General features: G+C 39.1%; 1 protein-coding gene across 1 annotated transcript in view; it reads left to right on the forward strand.

The window, feature by feature from the left end:
- The window catches only part of SYNE2 (spectrin repeat containing nuclear envelope protein 2), a 202,439-nt gene that overhangs the window by 20,904 nt on the left and 162,301 nt on the right, over positions 1 to 19,234 (forward strand). The window contains exons 3-12 of the mRNA XM_072427657.1: positions 7,402 to 7,463; positions 8,613 to 8,708; positions 9,642 to 9,719; positions 9,813 to 9,905; positions 10,045 to 10,220; positions 14,491 to 14,687; positions 15,500 to 15,600; positions 16,679 to 16,780; positions 17,630 to 17,758; positions 18,665 to 18,829. Coding sequence (XP_072283758.1) covers positions 7,402 to 7,463; positions 8,613 to 8,708; positions 9,642 to 9,719; positions 9,813 to 9,905; positions 10,045 to 10,220; positions 14,491 to 14,687; positions 15,500 to 15,600; positions 16,679 to 16,780; positions 17,630 to 17,758; positions 18,665 to 18,829 — 1,199 coding nt within the window. The remainder of the gene's footprint in view (positions 1 to 7,401; positions 7,464 to 8,612; positions 8,709 to 9,641; positions 9,720 to 9,812; positions 9,906 to 10,044; positions 10,221 to 14,490; positions 14,688 to 15,499; positions 15,601 to 16,678; positions 16,781 to 17,629; positions 17,759 to 18,664; positions 18,830 to 19,234) is intronic.

A 19,234-nucleotide genomic window follows, 5' to 3' on the forward strand; every position in this document is an offset into this window, starting at 1 on the left:
TTGCCTAATTCAGTCTCAATTAGCCACATTGGACTATTCTTCTCCTTTATGTTTTTTACATTACTCTTGTATTGGAATAAATTATTATACCTGAACTTGGACTAGGGATGGACTGGCATTCCAGAAGACTGAAAGGAACACAAAATGTATTTTTGTGCTATATAGGAAGTCATGGGGGAGCCATCTGGCCTTTTGTTGAGCCACTGGCCCTTGCTGACTTACAAAAATGTGCCACTGTGCCAGGAAACATGTGTTCCGGTGGGCACTTTTTAGGGTGTGCCCCATGTCTCCAGTTTAATCTTTTCTGAACTTGTACATTAAAGGCCACTTCTGCCCTGACAAATCATTAGCTGGTGATAATACTGCCTTTTATTTACACATACCACAATTACTTTAGGAGATCGGGTAATCCCACATTATCGGGTCCCCTCCCTGTTTATTTAGGAAACACACCTAGAGATAAAACAGGACCAGAGATAGCTAGGAACATGGACTGCACATTTCCTATGACCCTGCCTGGTGTTCATACGTTCAGGTTTCACCACCCTGCGCTCTACCCTCATTGAAAATATTGTCTTTTAGATATATATGTGTATATAAATACCTATAGGTTAGGTGATGAGTATTCACAAAGGTATGTGCGTGTCTTCCGGCTCTGACCTGCTTCAGGAATCATATGAACATTAATATTAAAAAAAATGAAAACCGTGTTGACGTTTGATTGAATTCTCCTTACAGGCTGCAGGATATAGAACCTGTTCTAACACATTATGTAACAACGCTGTGCAGGAGATATGTGCCTGCTGATTGCACTTTTGGCTTTTGCTTTGGAATCAGGGATATTGAACTGGAACTGTAAGCGAGCTGCTTGAACCTACTTTATAGTAAAATGAGGAAAAGTTTGGGCATCTCCAGAGCATGTAACTTTAACCTCCAAGTTGGCAATGCTAGTTACTGTATTCTTGTATCAACAGGTTCTCCAAAGCTGAACTCTGGGAAGATAATAAAGACACAAATAAAAATTCTGTAGCAAGTATTGGATTTGACTTGGTACTGGCCTCTTGTAGTATCTGTACAGTGAAGCTCAGACTGGGGGAAGGAGTATTAGATTAGTAATTCTGCAAAGGGATCAGTAGTTCTGCAAAGAATACAGATAGCAGAGACAACAGGGCAACAGAGAAATAAGCTCATCACAAGGTGGGGGCAGGAAGGAAACCTATAGGGCTCTTTTAAGACATGAGGTTGAAAATTGCCCCTGTTTAACACTATGTGGTGGTTGTGCCAACTGCAGTCCAACCCTTTTGATGCGTTGATATATAGATGAATGCGACCACTTCCCAAGTGCTTTCCAACTACTATAAGAGTGAAGGGTTGAAGGCAGTTCAAGTCAATGGAAGTGACTGGCCCCATGGTGGTAAGAAGCACCGTGTTGTGTTCAGCAGCCAAAGCTGGTGGTTCCCAACCGCTGCTCTGAAATGAGCGTTAGTTTATATACAAACGTCAGATGAATTTTGTGGAGCATGATGAGTATCTGGCATGTGTACAGCAGATGCCTGACGTCATTCATGAATTCAGGTCAGGATTGATTCATAAACTAACGGTTGGGAACAACTGCTATACAAGTCAAGGGAGGAGAGCACAACAAGGTGCCGCTCATTTGTACTCCAGTCTCCATAGAACTGGCGTCGTGTGTACAACTCTTGTTCTATTGCATGTGGATGCAGCCTAAAGCTTTATACGCACATCTGATGGAAGTCAGAGATTTGTTGCTTTAAATAACCTTTCATGATTGTTTCCAGTGATGGACGAACGAATAAGTGTTGTACAGACAGCGCCATTTTGTTATCTGGAAAACGGAGGGGAGTAAGCAAATGGCACCTCGCTGTGCTCTCCTCCATAGGAATGGGTTTTTCATCAATCTGTTGGATTGTTGAACAACATTGGGGGACTACTATACACGTCAGACTTTTTCAAATTTTCACCAGACTTCACAATCCGCTATGTATAGCACAAGCACGACCAATTGTTTTGGGCAACAGTTATCTAAATTGTGTACATGGCATAACTGTTACTGAACTGCACCATACAAAAAGCAGGTCACCTCTCCGATGTGTTCATGGAGAGAATTACAGATCCTTTATATGTCTTCCTGAAGCAATGCTTTAATGCTGATCTTATATTTTCCTATAGAGCAACACCCAAACTGGCTGGGGGAGAGGCGGTATTTTTCGAGCAAATCACATGCCCTGCACTTTCAAGTGATCGCAAGGAGAATTCAGACATAAATAGAAAATCCTCATCAGTCTGTTGTCACTCCATTCACAGACAGGAAATAGGAAAACGACCTAATTGTGTTATTAACTGCAGAGAAAAGTTGGTTCCTAGTCTGGCCGGGCTTAAAACAATTGTGTGTATGTGTGTGTGTGTATATATATATATATATATATATATATATATATATATACACACACACACACACATACATATTATTTAATTATTACATAGGGTAAAATTAGTTTTTGCATTTCTGCCCAGTAGTCTATAAGCCAAAAAACAATGTATAATGGAAGCCCTGAAGCAATCATTGTACCACCAAATTATACTGTATCCAATTTCCTTGAAAGGTTCACCTGCTTATCTAGCTTTGCCTGTTTTTGCAGCCATTGGTGAAAAGCCATTACAATTTACACATGGAGTGTGTGCAGACTGTATTGTAAGCTGGACACAGCTAAGGTGTGGCTTTACTCCTGTTCACACATGTATCTACTGTACTGGAATAATTAGTATTTTTTCACTGATAGCAAACACTTGCCAGTTTTGTATATAAATAGTGGTATTTACCATGCAAGTCCCTGCTCTAGGATAATTTCTTTTTTTTTTTTTTTTTTACAAAGATGTACTTTGAACAATGTCAAGTTTTGTATTAACCACTTCATGACCAGAGGGGATTTATACCAAATTTAGCAGTGCCACTATTACTGTACTTATGTTAACTTACATACCTACTGATTTTTATACTTTTTATATTACTTTTATTAGGCACTTTGTTTTATTATTGTTATTGTATCTGACAATAACAGTAATAAAAAGATGCACATATCTTCAGGCTACAGTACCATCTGCAGAAATAAATGTTTGTTTTATCAATGAAGCCTTCAGCCTTATAGATGAAAGATTGTTTAATCTGTTTGCAGGGTGCATAGCAAGCTTTCAGCTCCTGCTCTAATGGCAAATAATCCCTATAATTAATACAGTAAAACAAATTTAAGGGAGGCATAAGGTCACATAAAATATTTTTAAATCTGAGTTATACTAGTAAAAAAAATGTGCTATCACAATTTAAAAAAAAAACAAAAAACTCACCTGTCTCTGTTGCCTCGTGGGCCTTGCTTTCTTCTTTGGTATCTTTGTCCAATCTTGATTGGCCAGGATGACATAACTCCTGTGCAGGTGTAGGGTATCCCAACATCCTACGCTGATCTGCACATTCTGATTTTTCATTTCTGGTGCTTATTAAAGTTAATTGCAGTATTTGAACTGATCAAAAAATGTATTGTATGCATATACGGTAACATTTTATTACATGGTATGTACCTGTGAGTGAACTCTACTAAAGCATATTTTTTAACATGTTCACAAGCAGATTGCAAATTAGTAAAATAAAATTTTTGTAAAGAAAAATTGTGCATTTAAAATGTGCTCATGTTTTTATCTGTTTGTTTACCTGCAATTGGTTTAGGGCAGATCTAATCCCTGTTTATACTCACCTGTCCCCATTCCATCACAGGCGTTGTTATCGTCTTCCTTCATCCACTCCTTGTTTCAATCTTTTGCCATCTTGATTGGCCAGACCTAGATGACATCTCTCCTGATATGAAATAACCATACCTGTCAGATCGCATTTTTTTTAATTGCACTCACCTGTCCTCACTCTGGTGCAGGCACTGCCTTCTTCATCCATTTTTTGGCCATCCTGATTGGCTGGGATGATATAACTCCTGTGCAGGTGTGCAGGGGCTCATTTAGTCCTGACAACTGCAGATCCCACCAAAAAACGCTCATCTGCATATGTGTGGATCAGCAATGAAAAGAGTGATCAGGCAGGTAAGAATGCTTAATGCAGAAGGGACATCACCTGTCCCTTTCTGCAAAAAAAGCCCCTAAGAAAATGAAACTTTAGTTTCATTTTAAAATGGTAGCAGGGTCTTTGTAAATATAATTGTTACGTAAATGATATACTAAGGAAAAGAACCCCCTCAGGTCATTACAGGACACAAATAACCTTTTTATTTTTTATAATTGCTAAACATACGTTGCCTGATTTATTAAATGAAATCTATTACAGTTTTGCTGGATCACCCAGGTTCTCCCATGATAGTTTATCTTCTCCAGTCTTGGAGAGCTTTAATAAATCCAATGTAGGCATCAAAAATATTTCATACCAATCACAATGGAGGAGACATGGGATGCCAAGTGCAGATACATTTTGGATTTTGTTTTCATTTCATATGACAATTGTGTAAAGTTTTGCTAAGAGTTTTTGTTGTTGTTGTGGCTGAATTCTCACCTATAGATCCAGTTTTTCTGGCTGATTTAACTTAATGCATTTGTGACATGTAGGGTGTATAGGTAATTTATTTCAGCGCCCTGAGGAAACTGTTAGTTCACAGTGTATGTGCCTGGGGCAGTTACAAATATGCTCAGATTTTCCTTTTCAAAAATACTTATGCTTGTTGTGAAGCTTGAGGCATGCACTATTTATCACATAGATTTTTTTTTCATGTGGGCAGTGCTTTATATTTCAACCTTTTAAATAAAACAAATACTAATAAATTCAGTGTTCTCCCTGGAAATGTTGGTTGTGTGGTTAAACAACCAGGTGATTACTGAGAAGTGCCAGGTGGTGCACCCGGCTAAAAGGGCCCGGGGAGAACACTGGAAATTTAAAGGCTGTCATTTAAAATTACTTTTTTTTCTGGCTTTTTATGACATCTAAATTTATATCACTGCTGCGGAACTTGTGTGTAGCTGGTGAAGTCAGGACTCTTTCTGCAAACTTTATCTGGATGAGTAAAGCTGCATACACACGTGCAGTTATTGTCGTTGGAAAGGATCTTTTATGATCCTTTTCAACGACTAAGGACTGAATGATGCATGAACGAGTGTTGTACATACAGCACTGTACTGCTTTATAGAGAGGGGAGGGGGAGAACGATAGAGCGGCACCCCGCTGCATCCTCTCCCCCTTCCCTTGCATTAGGATTGTTCGTCGTCCATCGTCCGTGGATCCGCCAGAGGGGTCGTTCGGCCGATGGAGGATGGGCGCTATACACACGCCAAATTCTTGTCCGATTTCGGCCCTGAACCATTGGACGTGTGTACGTAGCTTAAGGCTTTGAAGCTAGAGAGTCAACCAGGTGTATCTCCATATGCAAAAGACATAGCAACTGAGACCAAATCTATGTGGACACATCTAAGGATTGCTATATAAAATGATCTTTGCTTTAGATTCTATTTTATTCCCTATTATTTACCTATCCTGGTATTTCAGCACAGCTGTCCTTTTTTGCACTGTACTAAGACTATTTCTACTTCTTTAATCCATTGTCTGCTGTTACATGCCGTAATGCTTAAATCTGTTGTATGACATGAAAATGACTTACCATATGACAGTCATGGTCCTCTAATGATTTTGTTGCTTTTATAAGCTGTGACCTAAAGCAGAACTAAATGTTAGAAAAAATGTGACCAAGCAGGTCTTTTATTGCAGGATGGACAGGTGATGTGCCTTCTGCAATGGAGTAAACGTACTTGCCTTAATCCTTTTTTAAAAAAATTACATTTACCTGTCCTCCCTCCGTTGTAAAGGTCACCATTTTCACCCTTCTAGGTTTGGGATCTGCAGCTATTCATTCATTGCCACCAACCAGAGGGATGCTGAGATACCCAGCATAGTACCCTGAGATATGCATGTACATAGAACAGGGGTGTCAAACATACACAGAGGGACGAAATTAAAAACTTAGACTGAGCCGCGGGCCAAACTTGAAATTTATTGAAAAAATTTAGGAAGTTTTTCCTTCTTATTAGATATAAAACATTTTCCTATGGAAACAAAGAGGTTTTGCTTTCATTCAATCTGGAACAAGCTTATAATAGAAAAAGAGGCCTAAGAATTTATCAAAATGTATTTAAGAAAAAATCCTATACCTCTTTCTCTATTCGCTAATGAATGTCAACAGAGGAGGGGGCGCTTGTGCGTCTTGACTGACCACGGAAGATCCATATAAAATCCTGACCGCCTACGCTAAACTTGAAGCCCCCGTAACACCAGAAGACTCCTGGCACCTCCTTTGTGTAGCTGAGGGGAGTGCTGGAAAAGCCAGACGAGGCCAATGCGGAGCTTAATGATATGAGTGGCTGGAAGTCCCTCTTCACTAAAATAATGACAAAAGTATCACCATGTGATTCCTAATTGTTCACAGAAAAGTGTTTCTTGGAAATAATCTTATAAGCAACCGGAGATAAACGGAAAGCAGCAGAGGACATGTTAGGCAAGGAGAATATAGGCAGCTGTTCAATAGACTCGAGTGATGCCGCTACTACAATTCTCGGCATCACTTGCGTCTATAAAATGCAGGGCCACGCCTAGGCAGAGAGGCCGCTGGTCTAGAGAGGCAAGTGATGCCGGAAATTGTAGTAGTGGCATTGTACTCGCGTCTAGAGAACAGAAGCCTAATATACCCACCATTACTACGTATTGCAGTAGTGGCGGGTCATCTGTAATTCATATTAAGAACTCTGTTGGGGGCCAAAAATAAGGATGTGCCGGGCCAGAGTTTGACACCCCTGACCTAGAAGAAAATGTTGCAAACAGACAGATACTTTTATTTTATTGAAGAAGGGATAGCATCTGTCTCTTCTGCAATAAAAGACCTGCCTGCTTTCAATTTTTTTCCAAGTTCAGACCACCCGGCACTTTTCAGTAACCACCCGGCTGTTTTTGGGTAGTTACTGATGAGTTGGGTAACAATACAGGGGCTGCCACCCGCCTAAAATTTCTTCTTAAAATAAAATAATTTCTGGGTTGAGCACTGTTGTCGTCTGACTTGTATCCAGTTCTCGCTGAAGTGCACCTTTCAATGTAATTATGGTGAAACCAATAACTGGCAACTTATACCTTTATAGACACGCATTATAGCCTGCAAAAAATAATCAGAGAGATTTTTTTAACTGGTATAATGTTTCTGGTATGAGATGGCCCCAACTAATTTGTATATAATAAGCCACACTTGATTTATTACACTTTATTACAAGTCTTCTATTTGTTTAGAGGGTTTCTACATATGACGATTTCTATATTACTGACTTCCTCTAATTTTTATTTTTTCTGTTTTACAGCTGAACAGGAAGGAACACAGAAGAGGACCTTCTCCAATTGGATTAATTCACAATTATCAAAGGTAACAATAATTTATAATCAACAGAAGAAAGTGTATTATATAAAGCTGCGTACACACGGCAAATTTTTCTCGCCCGTTAATCGGTATCGGCCAATTATCGGGCGAAAATCTGCCGTGTGTACAGTCGGTCGTCGTCCATTGTCCGACGACCGTCCTGGCGGATCCATGGACGATGGACGACGACCGATCGTAATGAAAGGGAAGGGGAGAGCGCGCAGCAGGGTGCCGCTCCGTCGCTCTCCCCCTCCCCTCTCCATAGAGCATGAACGGTGCTGTATGTACAGCATCGTTCATGCATCGTGCAGTCTTTTCTCGTTGGAAAGGATCGTGAAAGATCCTTTCCAACGAGAAAAATTGCAGGTGTGTACGCAGCTTAAGTCCTCATGATATCAATAAGGTATCAGTTTAGTCTAATAGATATCTTTATGTTTGGTAAAGTTGTCATTTAAAAAAAACTAAAAAAACTTCCCAGTAAAGCCTGCATACTAAAATACTTGGTGTTATCTTCACTCCTAGGGCATTCACTGTGTGGCCCTACATGGCCTTCATGGTCCTTCAGGGTTCTGTGTCTACTGCATATAGGTGAAGCTCATCCGACTCATTGTTATGGAAGATCTGTACTTTAGATCAACTTTTCTCTACTTTTTTAACATGGGGGACCCCGGAAATAACTTTCAATTCTTCAGGGAACATCTGCTATAATTACTATATACACAGCCCATAGTATATATATGGTGCTCAGTGGATCGAATTCTCCTACATTGCTGGCCATTGGGAAGAATGTTTCCCTTACAGATAACCAAAAAAAACCTTGGTGTCACTAAAATTGACCTGAGAGTCATAAACTGCTCATTGTTCAAGGAATTCCTAGCAGTGTCTGGAGGAACCTTAGGGTTCCACCAAATCCTGGTTGAGAAACACTGATCTAGATGTTTAGTGTGGTAGTAGACAACTATCGGTATACATGGGTGCACAGAAGCATGTGTGTGTAAAAACAAGACATGGTTCTATACCCTCATACATATGGGCACTTGTTGTTCTTAACTTAAAACAGAAGTCCTTCACCAATGGTTCGGCCACAGTACTGTTGTCATGATTTTGGTTATTTTTTAGTTTTATAGTCTAAACCCTAATATTTTGTTTTTGCAGCATCAGCAGAAATCAGTTGTGAAAGATCTTTATATCGATATCCAAGATGGGCACATCCTGTTGGACTTGCTTGAAGTTATGTCGGGAGAAGTCTTGGTAATTGACACTTTTTAAAAAAAATAAAAATTGCTGATAATATGTGAATGTCCAAAGGATAAATGGTCCTAATTCGTTTGCAACCATTTAGATTTAAAATGTTATTCTGAATATGTAATTTTTAGGCTTCTTTGATTAATGTTAGGAAAGTCAGATTGGCTAAGAATGGGCTTCATTTAAACATTTGGGGTAGCTATAGTCAGTAGAGGGTGGTTGGACCATGCGGCCATGACAGATTAGTAACATAGCTAGTCATGTTCACAAAAGTATATCAAGTTCAACTACTAGGGAAGTAAACATACTAGAAACCTGCATATTCCAGATAGAAACATATATTTACAGGCGATCCAGCTTAAGGTGAGCGAAATCTTATAAAGTATGGTTCAATTTACTCCAACGGGGGAAAAAAAATCCTTCTTGATTCCATATGGCAATCATATATTCCATGAATCTCTAGTATCATTCGTTTTAAACTTTATTACCCAAATATATTCTGTGGATCTAGAAAAGCATTCAGCTTTTTCCTAAAACAATCTATAGAATGTTCTAAAAACTATGAGGGAGCTTATTCCACATTTTCACGTACCTTGCTGTGAAGACTCCCTTCTGTATGTGGAGATTTACGATAATTGTTACATCTACGTCAAGTGATTAATTAATAGCAGTTGGAGAAGTTTCCAAAGCCCGACCACAATAAACCCTGATGCATCTCATCTGGTAGTAGCTGCATTTACCTTATGGACATCAACTCATTAACGCTACCCAAAAACATCCGTAGGTGTAACTGTTATATTTACAAAAATATTTTAAATAATGTCTATGCAAAAATCAGTTATAACATGTTTGGGTTATAAAGTATAAAGATATTAAAAAGTAAAGAGACATCTTTGGGCTTGTAGATTTCTGATTAACGCACAGCTTTCTTTTTTACAGCCACGTGAAAAAGGCAAGAACATCTTCCAGTCAAGAAGTAACGTCGAATCGGCTTTAACCTTTTTAGGAAAGCGATCAGTGAGTATATAGTTTAGAGCCGGAACAATTAATTTTCAACTTTCCTCGTTTAGAAATTCACCCCAGACTAATCATTGCATATTTTCATTGTAGATCAAGCTCATAAATATTCATGTTGAGGACATCATTAGTGGGAAACCTTCTATTGTGCTTGGCCTCATTTGGCAAATCATTTTACATTTTCATGTAAGTGGTTGTTAAATAGAAATTACATGTCAACATGTTCCTAAAAGGTTTCTGTTTTTCATTGCAATCATGTTTTCCAACTTGTTTACATATTTTGAAAGTTTACTTTTTGTATTTATTTATTGTGATATTATGATAGATTGAAGGCCTGGCAAGCATTTTAGCTGGTAATGACGACTTGCAACCAGTTACGAGTGACACCAAGAAAGAAGCTTCACCAACTGCAAGTCCGTCCCCTAAACGTAGCGCCAAATCTAGATGGAAGATATCCGCAAAGAAAGTTCTGTTACAGTGGGCTCAGGAGCAGTGTGCACGGTATGTAGAAAACATTTCAGATATCAATTTGGACAAGTATGTTCCTGAGCTTTAGCTTGGCAAAAAATTTTTGTAAAGCAGCATTTTTTTAAAATCTGCTTGAAGGCATGAAATATTATTCTAATCAGTGGTAGTGTTACATTGGGGTATGCTGTGACAAGTGCCCAAGCTTACAGACACTGTGCCTTCATAGGGGGTTCCAGGCAGCTCTGGACACTGGGTTACTACGATTTACAACTTTCCGGAGCAAACTTTTTCAGAATTTCTGGCGGAGAGTGTCAATGCTGCCAATGGACCCCTATGGGATCTGGCTTCTTTTTATTATTATTATTATTAAACAGGATTTATATAGCGCCAACATATTACGCAGCGCTGTACATTAAATAGGGATTGCAAATGACAGACTAATACAGACAGTGATACAGGAGGAGAGGACCCTGCCCCGAAGAGCTTACAATCTAGTAGGTGGGGGAATTTCACACACAATAGGATGGGAGATATGTAGTGTGGGAAGTAGTGATGGTTTCAAATGACAGAAGAAGCCGGGTAGGCAAGTTTGAAAAAATAGGTTTTGAGCGCTCTTTTAAATGAGCAGAAAGTAGGAGCAAGCCGAATAGGACGAGGAAGACCATTCCAGAGAGTTGGAGCAGCTCTAGAGAAGTCTTGTATCCGTGCGTGTGATGAGGTTATGAGTGAAGAAGTCATTAGTAGGTCATTGGAGGAGCGGAGAGAGCGGCTGGGGGAGTATTTTTTAACCATGTCAGAGATGTAAGTGGGACAATAACTGTGTAGGGATTTGAAGGCAAAGCACAGGAGCTTAAATTTGATTCTAAGGTGAAAAGGAAGCCAATGGAGAGAACTACAAAGAGATGTAGCGGAAGAGGAGCGGAGCGAAGGATGGATGAGTCTGGCTGCAGCATTCATAATAGATTGTAGAGGGGAGAGTCGGGTTAGTGGAATACCAGCGAGAAGGATGTTACAGTAGTCCAGACGAGAAATGATAAGAGCATGTACAAGGAGTTTGGTGGTCTCAGGGGACAGGTAGGGGCGGATTTTGGAGATGTTGCGTAGGTGAAAGTGACAGGACCTGGAAATGTTCTGAATATGGGGGGTGAATGAGAGGGCCGAGTCAAAGGTGACACCAAGACAACGTGCCTGAGGGGAGGGCCGAATAACAGTGTTGTTAACAGTTAGATATATGTCAGGGGGGGATTTGGAATTTGAGGGGGGGATGATGATGAGTTCTGTTTTATCTCGGTTGAGTTTCAGGAATCGGTCAGACATCCATGATGAGATGGCCGACAGGCAGCATGAGACCTTATCCAGGACTGAGGGAGACAGGTCAGGGGTGGACAGATAAATTTGGGTGTCATCAGCATACAGATGGTACTGTATGCCAAAGGAGGATATGAGACTACCGAGAGAGGAGGTGTACAGAGAAAAGAGGACCGGTCCAAGGACTGACCCTTGGGGGACACCAACAGGGAGGAGAGTGGGTGAGGAGGAGTTACCATTGAAAGAAACTTGAAAGGAGAGGTCAGACAGATAGGAAGCAAACCAAGAGAGAGCAGTGTCACAGATACCAATGGAGCGCATGATTTGTATTAGAAGGGGATGATCAACAGTGTTAAAAGCAGAGGAAAGATCAAGGAGAAGGAGCAGGGAAAAGTTGCCTTGAGACTTAGCTCTGATGAGGTCATTGGCCACTTTAGTAAGGGCTGTTTCAGTGGAGTGGGCAGCTCTAAAACCAGACTGGAGGGGGTCAAGGAGAGAGTTGGTGCTCAGGTAATGGGTGAGTCTTTTGTAGACAAGGCGTTCAAGAAGTTTGGAGATATATGGGAGAAGGGAGATAGGACGGTAGTTGGAGGGTAGGGAGGGGTCCAGTGAGGGTTTCTTTAGGATAGGGAGAATTATGGCATGTTTAAAAGCTGAGGGGTATTTACCAGTAGAAAGGGAGAGATTGAATAGTTCGGTTAGGGCAGGGGCCAGGGTGGAGGAATGGGCACGGAGTAGATCAGAAGGGATCGGGTCCAGTGGACATGTAGTGGACGGAGATGATGAGAGGAGAGTTAAGACTTCGTCCACAGTAACAGGGCTGAGGGAGGCCAGTGATGATTTACAGGTGGAAGGGGTGGGTATGGTTGGAGTGGCTCGGTGGGCAGAGACATCATGTCTGATTTTGTCTTTTTATCTCTGAAGTAGGTGGCAATGTCTTGGGCAGAGAAGGATGTTGTGGGGGGAGCAGATGCCTAACCTTACCTTCCTCTTTTTGGTGCCTGACCTTACACTTCCTTTCTTGCAAAAGGGTGCCTTAACCCCCTTAACCTTATGCCTAACCTAACCCTCCCTCTTGGTGCCTAACTTTAATCCCATTTTCCTTATGCCTAACCTAATCTCCCTCTTGGTACTTAACCTTAACCCCCCTTTCTTGGTACCTACCCTCAACCCCCCTCTTCCTTGTGGCTAACTTAAACCTCTTCTTCCTGTTGCCTATCATTATTCACCTGCCTAGTTCCCATACCTAAACCTCCAGCTAACCCACCCAAATTCTAAGCCCTTTTCCTAACCCAGGCAGGTACCTAACCTTAACAAAGATGGAAAATCTGACCGCACAATGGCTCCAGAGCTGCAATCTACAGTTTGTCATAGCAGCTTTTCATAGGACTGTAGTGGCCCCCAATATGGACAGCTTTCTGCTAGAAGAGTACTCTCATTTTTACTGCAATAACATAGTCCTTTTCTTTTCTGTTTGCTGAAATTCGGTCGTTCCATTCATTAAATGTGCCCCATCAGCTGGCCACCAAAAATATCTTCCAATGCAAGTGGTTTTAATGGTTCCTCCCTGTTCTATCCAAAACGAAAAAAATATTTTGTTTGGGTATACACTTTAATCACAGCTAGATGAACAATGCCTATTACCAGGCTATAAAAGGAACTTCTGTTCTAAATGTTTATAAATAGAATTTACAGTGTAAAGGAAATGAAAAGATTAATGACAGTATTGAAAGATAAGGGGCCATAAGGCAAATAAATAGAGAATTAAGGCTACCAGGGATTGAATCACATGGAAATGCTTTGATGTTTCTGCTTCCTTTTATGTAAGAAGCATTGTTCACTTTCATTTGTTCACTGCATTCACGTGCAGGATACTAAAATGTATTGGATCCATTGCACAGTCTTTGCTATATAAAGCGTAACACAGGTCCAATGTACAGATCAATAAATAATAATAGAAAGTTGGATTCAATATCTCTGTTATAGCACCCACAAATATAGTACATGAAACCAAAACCGTAGCTAAGATAAAAGGAGATAACCTCATGGTATATTCCAGTTAGCTCTGGCAATTCAGTAGGTAGTTTTACTTGCAGTTCTTCTTTAAGGAAATGGCTTTTATGCTATAATGTTGTACATGGCTACATTCCTCTATTAAAGCCAGACTCTAGCTGAGATTATTTTCAGGCCTAAAATGTATTGTGAAAGGGATACACATATAGCTAGCATTATACAGCTGTGCCCCTTTGAATAAAAGTGATTTTTTTCTAAATGATCACTTTGCCCTCATTCAAATATATGCTGTACTTTTTAAATGTTGCTAGGTTCCAAATTTTTTCAATTATTCCTATTGTCAAGGTATTGGTGTTATTCAGCACGTTACACGCTTATGGCCGTTGCATTGTTCATTCTCTGTATCCCAAATGTACAATGCGCCTTGTCTTGCTTGATTCATCATCTATGTTGTATGCTTATAATGTTGCTTGCTTCCTAATGCTCCAAACTTGTACATAGTCAAGATATTGGTGTTATTTAGCATGTACCTGCTTCTTAGTTCATTCTCTGTATCCTCCCCGTGTCCAGATGTATGGAGCATCTTCCCTTGCGTGCATCACCATGTATACCCACTCGATCCAATGATTCTCTTTTTTATTACTGGGTTTTACCAATGATTGCACAAACAGCAATTAAAGCAAAACCTGGATCTTAATTTTAATGATTTCCTACAATGAAAAAAACTAAAATTAAAAACTTTTGAAGGGTGTAGTTTATGTTTGATTAGGTGAAGGTGGATTGGGTCCCCCACTGGTCGTTTATCATGGGTCACCATTTTCCACCACAAGCCTTTTCTATATCTAGTCCTATTTCACGTCAAACATGGAGAGTAAGACTTGAACCAAAAACACTCTAATTACCATTTAGGACGTAAGATTTCAATAATAATATATGCTGGTCATTTGCTGTTAATAAAAACTTTATTTCTCTCATTTTTTAGGGTGGGATCTATCAATGTGACAGATTTTAAATCCAGCTGGAAAAATGGGCAGGCTTTCCTAGCAATCATTCATTCCTTAAGACCGGACCTGGTGGATATGGAGAAATTTCAGGTCCAATCAAATGAGGAGAAACTAAAAGAGGCATTCAGAATTGCAGAAGAGGAATTAAAAATCCCAAGACTCCTTGAGCCAGAAGGTAATTTATTAAACAAATATGTTATGGTAATATTAGTAAGCCATGTGTTCTTTGCTTATCCAATAAGCCATTTTAAAATGGTAATGGCATTTGGTATCTTCCATGGATCTTGGCTGCCATAAAAATTGTAACCACCAACCAATGTCAGCCAGTGCTAAGCCCAGGACTTAAAACACTCCTGGGTTTCCAGTCCCCTCCAATCCAATCCTCCCTGCCGGAGGAAGCTGTTATTCTGTGCACCTGGAAGTGTGGAAGACTTCAATTGACCGGGGAGCAGAATCAGGTGAACGTGTTGTACAAGTAACTCTATGCTGAATAATATTCCCACCCCAGAGCAATCTCCAGGTTCCAACATCAAATGATATGAACAATGTTTGTCTTCATTGAATCAAGATTTGAGTGGTTACAAACCTGTGAAAATGTGACCACCACAACCAAGTTTGATCTTTTCATAACTGCCTGTTCTGCTAAATTTTCAGTGTGTGTTGCAGTTTAGCATCAAAAGGTTAATTCATTTTTTGTAAATTAAAATGCAAACTCTGACTTATAAGGAAAAAAAGACTGAGGGACTGAAGTAGGCAATATAAATTTAGGCTGTTTAGTAACAATTCTATTATTTGTGAGCCTATACAATTATGTCATTAGTAAATTGATATAGAAATATACATTTTTCTTTTTTGCTCTTTTTCCTTTAGTGACTGTGCCACATCTAGTGTTGAAACTTTTCTAACATGCTCAAGCAAAGCAAGGATACAAATCTAGCTTTGGTTTTGTTCATACAGTTTTTTGATGAAATCTTATTGCTTTTACAGATGTAAATGTTTCTGATCCTGATGAAAAATCCATTATGACATATGTGGCCCAGTTTTTACAGTACTCAAAGAATAAAGCAGAGCCTACAAGAGACAAGACGGTATGTTAGCCAGCAAAATACCATGACTTTCTTTCTGTTTCTTCAAAGTCTTTTGTTGCACAGTAAATGAAACTTGAAAGTGAAAATATTCCTAACTATCCTCCACCAATGTAACATCTGTAAGCTCCTTCACTGACATTGACATCTTTATCCAATCTTCTAGAATTGGAAATGTCAGCTGTCTTTAAAGGCCAACTAGGAAGGAACACAGGGGAGATCATTTATCTTGGCATACACCAACACTGTATGCTGAGTTGCCCATGATAACAGTGATCTGCATGCAGATAACAATTCATTATTGCAATAGAAACACAGAGCCTGATTTATTAAAGCTCTCCAAGACTGGAGAAGATAGACTATTTTGGGAGAACCTGGGTGATACAGGAAACCTGAAGATCTGGTCCACAATTGAAAATATTGGTCAGCTAATAGCAGATGATTTTTAAGACACCTTTTACAGGTTTGCTGGATCACCTAGGTTCTCCCTTGTAGTCTATTTTCACCAGTCTTGAAGAACTTTGTAAATCAGACCCAAACTGTATATACTTGATTATAAACTAATGTGAATATAAGCCAAGATACTTATTTTTCATGAACATACAGGAAATGCTCAGGACAGTAAACAGTAATAAAATCACATGACTCTGTATATCTAAACCCCCCTCCCTTTATGCAGGTTAATGCATTTTGAACTTGTGAGTTGGGTATGATGGGTCACTTGCTCTTAAAAAATCATTTTTGCATTATTGCTATATCCTTATGTAATGTGTGTAACAAACTCATAACTTGTGTCTCTGATTTAACATAACAACACAGCTCTATATACTGGTGTGTCTGAGTATAAACCAATTTTGTTTGGCACTTTGAGAGTAAAAATATGTTTGTACTCGAGTATGTATTGTAATGTCTCCTCTGCAGTTGAAAACCTGCCTCTTCAAAGATCTTTAAAATCCAGCTGAAAATTTTAATTTAATTTATGAAGTGCAAAAACACCCAATTATGTACCAGCTTTTATCTAAAAGTTTTTTTTTCCTTTTCAGCACTTCTCTAACATTTTTTATGTGTTTTTTCTTTCTAGGATCGTGTATGGAAGGCAATGGAATGGTTAAACTCCGAGGAACAAACCTTAAAAAAACTGTTTTCTGAAATGAAAGATGAGACTTATACAAAGAAGTATCAGGTACAGATATCTATCAGTAAACTAAATGTCTTCTACTTATAGGAGACCAAATCTAACTGCTTAGCTGCTATCTAAAAAAAAGACTGCTTTTATTAAAAAAAAAAAGAACACATTTAGCCATTGTGCAGCCCTTTTGCTACATTGACACAAAACCCCTTTCTATTTTATTAATCACTATAATATTTCAGCTATCACTTTTAAGTACAAAAAGTTTTTTTTGGCTGCTATGTCCTTAATAAAAAGAATGCCTTTAGAAGTGCTACTTTTTCCTTAAGTAATGGACTTGCTGCTTTTCCCAGTCGTTATCGCTAATTACAGCAATGAGATTGGGAATGAGATTTACATATATATATATATATATATATATATATATTCAAACCCAGAATTATTATTATTATTATTAATATTAAACAGGATTTATATAGCGCCAACATATTACGCAGCGCTGTACATTAAATAGGATCACTATGAACTGTATTAGGATGCAAAATGGGAGCAATAAACATCATTTTTCTGATTTGCTCTGCATTGAATGAACCTGGAAAAGCTCAGTGAATTATAAAGTCCATCTTTAGACAAAACTTTTTAGATAGAGTTGAGAAAGTTTAGCATCTGAGGATTTGTTGTCTCATCTGCCCCTATTGGTGGAGGGCCACGGGCCATGTTTGATGAGAAATGGGGGCATTTCTATTGTTTGTATCTTCATGTGACAGAAGCAGCTTCTTTCCTAATTATTGTCTTTATGTCACAAAGATAGGACATGAAGGAAAATGTCCTTAATAGAGTCCTAGCCAGAAATTAGAACCTGATGAAATGTTTATAAATGAATACATTTTTTTTATGCTTTAGGAAATCCTACTTTTCATGAGAAGGTTTAATGAGCAAAAGAGAATTTACATGTCTGATTTGGCCATGGAGAGCCTACAGTCCGAAGAGCAGCGACTTATTAAGCAGTTACTTGAAAATATAACTTTCCAGGTGAGATCTTAGATTTGAACCTCTGTCTTTTGTATCTCTGACCATTACACTTTCATTTTATCACCACCAGTATATGGACACCATTACAAAATCAGCCATTTTCCTTTGTGTAAAGTCAGAAGAGGGCTGAAGGCTGTTACAGCCACAAAAGGGGTTCAAAGTCATTATAACTCACATGGTTTTGGCATTGAGGTTTATATAGGTTTACATGGGCAGCATGGTGGCTCAGAGGTTAGTACTCAAACCTTTGCAGCGCTAGGTCCCAGGTTTGAATCTTGGCCAGGACACTATCTGCATGGAGTTTGCAGGTTCTACCCGTGGTTGCATGGGTTTTCTAAAATTTCACTTCATGGTGGTCCATGACCTGAGCAATTATCATTGTATCCCTCAGTAGAAAATAAGCCTTGTTCATGAAAAGTGGCCAAGGAGAACTTGACCTTTTGATTTAAAAAGCCTTTAGATTTCATCTTTCCAATGCAATGACCTTTTAGCACCGTGAACTACCGTCAGTTTTCTTTTTCCATCAGTTTCCATTACATCCATTCAATGCAGTTACCTATTTAGTTGCTGTGAACAACACCATACTGCTCTGAATAATTCCTTTCTGTACAATAATAACGTTTTGTCAGTGTGGTCATGCAGAAACAATGAGTGAGGTCCAAACCAGGGCAGTGACATGCTATAGAGTGGGTGGGTGGCTGTGTTTTTTGTCTAGGAATTTGGCCAGTAATTTGATTTGAAAGCTGACCGAGTTTTTTATTTATCCTTTATTTCCCATGCATGAAAATCCTTCTTTTATTTATTTATTTTTTGCACTGGCAGATAATTTTAGTAAAATGAATGTGTTGCTGAACAATGTTTGTGGGAAATTCCAAAGCATCAGCTGATTCGTGTTTTTTTTTCCAGATTGCAGCGTGGAAGGAGCAGCTGGATCAGAGTTTGCCACCTCCACTGGACAATATAGAGAGCTGGCTTTCAGAAGTTGAAAATTTAATGTCACAGACATTGCCGGAGTCAGGAAGCCACCATAACGCAATGTCTCTGCTGCAGGCTTTGTCCGTTTCCCACCAGGTATGAATGTCTGGCATCTGCATACCGAGAAATAAATTGCAGAACAGCTAGCTGTAATAATAAAATAGCTGTATTCCGAATCTAAGAAAGTCAAACTGATTGTGTTTCCCAATTGTGACTATTCAGATTCAAGAATATATGCAAAGATTTTCCTGTATGAGCCTGAATATGACCAAAAAAAAATCAAAATGATGTTTAAGTATGTACAGCTCATTTAGATATATTACCCAGTTGATTCTAGTGTCCTTTATTTGATATAATATTAACACTTCTGAAAACTGCCATGTTGTGTGTGTATAAAGAATGCCTGCAGAAATAGTACTTTTTCCTTAAAGAGGAAGTAAACTGAAAACTACCCAAAACAAAAAAAAATCCCTTACATACCTTCAATCCCGCAGAGCAGTC

Source organism: Pyxicephalus adspersus, chromosome 12 (assembly GCF_032062135.1).
Source record: "Pyxicephalus adspersus chromosome 12, UCB_Pads_2.0, whole genome shotgun sequence".
Lineage (NCBI taxonomy): Eukaryota > Metazoa > Chordata > Amphibia > Anura > Pyxicephalidae > Pyxicephalus > Pyxicephalus adspersus.